The sequence below is a fragment of the Cibotium barometz genome, chromosome 55 (assembly GCF_041138505.1).
Source record: "Cibotium barometz isolate CiBa-2024 chromosome 55, ASM4113850v1, whole genome shotgun sequence".
In the NCBI taxonomy this organism is placed as follows: domain Eukaryota; kingdom Viridiplantae; phylum Streptophyta; class Polypodiopsida; order Cyatheales; family Cibotiaceae; genus Cibotium; species Cibotium barometz.
Genome location: NC_141100.1, coordinates 17,610,528 through 17,615,200, shown reverse-complemented (window position 1 = coordinate 17,615,200; position 4,673 = coordinate 17,610,528). Strand labels below are relative to the sequence as shown.

Here is a 4,673-nt window from a genome sequence, read left to right as displayed (position 1 = left end):
ATCTTACTACTCAGTTGCCCACTAGAAATAGTGAGTGATCATTGTACACATTTCATAGATAAAGCAGTGCAGTTCTTGCTCAAAGAATTCCTTATGGTGCATAGAATGTCAGTATCTTACTACTCACAAGCGAATGGCCAACATGAAAGCACAAACAAAAAGTTGTCATCCTCACCAAGATGGTAGAGGTATCGAGAAGTGGAGCGAAAGTTGTACTCTGCACTATGGACCATACAAGGTGGCTATGAATAACACACATTTCTAGCTTACATGACACATTCATGCCAATGGAACACTTCATTCTACTCCTAATTGCTTGTAGCATGATCTTCAGGGAACCCCCTAATAGGGAGGGAGATTGGTTTCCCTTGCTCACCCTACTTCTTGACAAAGTGCTCCTATCCTCCCTTAGCTCACCCACGAGAACAAATTGTTTCAAGAGAATACTTTGTGACAATCATCCCAAGATCTAACCGCATGATGGTACTTAAGAAAATTCTGTCCTCTCATGATTCTAAATGCTTTTTCCTACAAGGGGTCAACACAGCTTTGATACCAACTATAAGGCATCTGGCTCAAAATTGGTATAACAGTTCATGAAAAGGTGTGGCTTGAACCTTTATTCCTATCCACAGGCATGCAGCTTAGTGGCAGGGGGGAGGCTGCTGGTGTAACACCGTGTGACGACTGTTGTAAGGGCATGGGTGGAGGGCCTGTGCATGTGTGAGGGAACTGTATTCCTCCCATAGCTGGCCACTCTCCTGATAAGCTACTCCCATCATTAAGGATATGTATTTGTTTTACAGAGACACCTGATTGGCACAGATGCCTGGGTACAAAGAAAGACCTCTCTCACTGCATCACCAAGTGCCTAGTCATCCAACTGCAAGTTAGCATTGGAAGGCCAGCAATGAAGTACTAATAAGGCCCAGCAATGAAGTACTAATAAGGCCCACCTTAACATCTATGATTTTGTCTGTTTCATGAATGCTAAAAGCTAAGTCACATACTCCATCTCTCCCTTCTTTTGTTCATTATCCTCGAGTTACAAGATATATTATTAAGAGAGGTTTGTTGATGAAGTTTTTCCCCCCCTTGAGTAAACCCTTATGTAGTCACAATTCACTACCCACCCGGGTGCAGCATGGTCTTCCTACTTGAAGACATTACAACTTGTGGTCGCAAAGTACAACAATACCAATGGGGGCCTATGGGGAATTGAACTCCCCTCCCCGTGTCACGAGGCCTCACCGCTAGGCTATGCACCCGTTGGCATGAAGGGGGATTGCTTTCCCTTGTTTGGCATCAGCAGCTGGCCTGAAGGGCCCCCTTAGGGAGACCACATTTTCTCCAATGGGCTTCATAGGAGGCTGCCTCATGTGATTGCAGATATATGCACATTGCACACACCACTTCAAGGCATATGAAAGCTCCAAAGCATACATCATGTGGACTCTTAACCGATCAACTATCAGGAGCTATGGAGGTGTCCTAGCTTCTTTGGGTGAGACTAATTTCCCATACTGCTCCATGCTCGAGATGCAATACCACCTCCAATCCAAAGGCTTGCAAGAAGCTACTGATGAAACTTTCAACTGAGGCAGCTTGCAAGAAGCTACTGATGAAACTTTCAACTGAGGCAGCTTACACACATAGCCCGCCCCTTCCTGTTGTCAGAAAATATTACAACCCCTCACTGAACAGGCAATCGGGTCCATCTGCAAAACGTGGGTTATATGTGTAACGGGTATGATGCTCTTTAAGCACATCGTAGCTTGTAGCATAAGTATTTTACTGTTTCTCTGTAAACCCTTTGAACAGGGCATGTGAAGTTAAATCCACCCCTCATTATGACATCATTGATTAAATGGGATACTGATACCATGCCATGCTATTCCAAGGCTTATGAAATCAAAGAAAATCTCCTAAAACATATCTCATTGAACAATTCTACCCATTTAGGCTGGCTTACACAACATTCCTTCCCCATGCGGCGGTGAGCGTGGTGTTGGGCTTGCCAGATTGCGCATCCATCCTTGACCAGCAGCTTGAACAGACAAGATTGCACATCCATCCTCGACAGCTGGCTTGAATGGCCCCAACTGACAGGCAGGTGTTGATGTGTTAACAGCCTTAAAACAAACCACCACCAGTCCTGAACTGTTAGTATTCTACTAGCAAGGACAACATGCTACCAAAGCAGAAGACAACTTGCAAGGCAAAGGATCACCAGCTTCTCCATCTTATACAAATAATATCCCGCAAGGTGCTCCATATACAGAAGCTCAGAAGCAGTCCATCAATTGATCAAAATTGGCATTGCTCGAGGATTTGAGATCTACTCCAGAGCACCCACTTGATGTACATATGATAGGCATCAACTCTGTATACTCTAGTTCAATATTTGTGGAGAAAAAGAAGATCCCACCTGACAAATACTGAATGTCCCATAATGTGCAACGGGTAAATGTAGAGCCTGTGGAGGAGGGAGGATCAATCAGGTTGTGAAGCGGGCCACGTCGATCTCTAAGGTGGGCTTTGTACGGATGATGGCAGCGGTCGGGGCTCTGCTAGCTCCGATGAGAGAGGGTTGGAGGGCCTCTTCATTTTTGGAGAAATGGACCATGAAGGAATGCTTAAGACTATCTGCAAGCTTGATGCTGATGAGGGTGATGGCAACAAGGAAGGCCAAGCCTGCAAGGGCAAGGCAGGTGGCTGCGATGATGAGTTTCCAGTTCTTGGAAGATTTTCTGTTGGGAGAAGATGGGGCTTGAATGTGTGCAGTCGGGGCAGACGGGGGTGAGTTCTGTATGGGAGGTGGTGTAGATGAAGATTGTACGACCAGCGCAAAGTCTCCAAGGGTTGACGATGTACAGAGGTTAGGCAAGGAGGTTAAGTTGCTCACAAAGATGGACCCATTTGAAGAGAAGAAAGCACAGAGAGGGTTAGGGTTAGGGTTTGGAAGAGATGAAGAAAACACAGGTAAACTGATGTTGATGGAGTTGTTGGTGGGCAGAGAAATACCTAGTTCAGGAAGAGCTGGATCCACAGTGGTGAAGTTTGAAGGAGTGTAGCTGATGATGCCCACCACAGGACCGCCAAATCGGTACTGGGGGGGCAGTGCGTACACCGTAAAGTTGAAGATTTTGCGGTACACCATGGCTATGAGGGTGCTGTTGGAGATGAAGGAGGCGTTCTGCGGTATATAGAATTCGTTGAAGGCGAGCCCGCTTTGATTGAAGCCGCCGGATCTCAGACGCATCGCCTGCGACTGGATTCCGGCGAGAAACGGCGGCAGGCTCACGTTGTAGATCGCCCCGGTGTTTGCTTGTGCAAGGGCCATAGTGGCGTACTTGAGCAGCGCACTGTCCACACCCTCCCGCCGGACGGCATTGTCTTGGACGTCGGAAGCGCTGCTGTTGACGGACTGCACCGCATTGCCCCATGCGATGCTCGCCACACTGTGGAAAAATACCCACAGAGCTGAAACAAGAATGGCACTGAAATGCATCGTTAACATCACACACAGTCTCGTGGGCGCTTACTATTCCACCTGCAAAAAGCTTCATTTCACCATAGCTGAACCCTCCTTGTCTCTAGGTGATTAGATACTTGATTTCACCATAGCTATGGGTTACATGTCTTTAAGCTTGATGGGCGATTAGAGCACGATTTCACCATGGCAAAGGGCTCCTAGTGTGCTCCTTGTCTGCAAGGCGAATGGGTGATTGGGGCTTGATTTCACCATGGCTGATTGCAGACGGATAAGCACAGCTTGCAACTAAAATGGGCGATGAGAGCTTGATTGCGTCACAGCAGGGAGCTTTTCAAGAAGATGACAGAGTGTAGTTCTTGTATATTGTGGGAGCTATGGAGCTTAAGCACAGAAAGGAGCTCCGTGCAAAAATCAGAGAGGGAGGTGGGATTGGTAGAATAACGACTCTCAGGCGATTGCTCTTCTTTGGAGGGCCTGGGGCAGGTCTCCTGGTGTTGATAAATGCCTTGGCTGTGTGTGTGTGTGTGTGTGTGAAGAGAGAGGTAGAGAGAGAGAGAGAGAGAGTGTGTGTGTGTGTGTGTGAGAGAGAGAGAGAGGTAGAGAGAGAGAGAGAGAGAGAGAGTGTGTGTGTGTGTGTGTGTGAGAGAGAGAGAGAGAGAGAGAGAATGATTTGCCTTAAATTGAAGACATTGCAGAAGAGGATGCAACACAGAAGGGTGTTGAATTGTGAAGTGGACAGTAAAACCAGAGATACAGTGAAAAAGATGGAGACTGAGGGTGCAAGAGAGCATCAAGTGAGCAATCTTTTTCTCGTCAAAGGGCCATGACTAGCCACTGGACCACACCAGCATCCACCCCATGCAGAAAATGCATTGGTTTGCCCCCCACTGTGGAGCCCTCTATACCCATTGCCTTGTTTTTTCCTTTTGAAGAGCTAAAATACACTTTACCCTTCTTCCAAGAAGGCCTTAAATAAACCTTACCCTTTTTCTAAAGGCCATTTTTTTAAGAGGTCATTCTTTTACATACCCTTCCAACTTTTCATAATTCTTAGTAATATACATGTCTCATCTAACAATTTTGACACTTTTACAACTCACCAAAAACAATTAGAATTGGGGGAAAAAAAAAGATTCAACAATATTCAAATGATAAATATCAATCAAGGTGCAAAGAG

General features: G+C 46.2%; 1 protein-coding gene across 1 annotated transcript; it reads right to left on the bottom strand.

Moving 5' to 3' along the window:
• Nucleotides 1-1,909: 1,909 nt before the first annotated feature.
• LOC147607441 (uncharacterized) lies at nt 1,910-4,309 on the bottom strand. Its single transcript, XM_086790699.1, has one exon. It carries the CDS (start codon nt 3,518-3,520, stop codon nt 2,498-2,500), a length of 1,023 nt encoding a protein of 340 aa, XP_086646825.1. The 5' UTR covers nt 3,521-4,309; the 3' UTR covers nt 1,910-2,497.
• Nucleotides 4,310-4,673: the final 364 nt, after the last annotated feature.

What these genes read in the sequence shown, in the direction of transcription:
- LOC147607441 (XM_086790699.1), bottom strand. Translation starts at nt 3,520, where the DNA reads ATGTTAACGATGCATTTCAGTGCCATTCTTGTTTCAGCTCTGTGGGTA.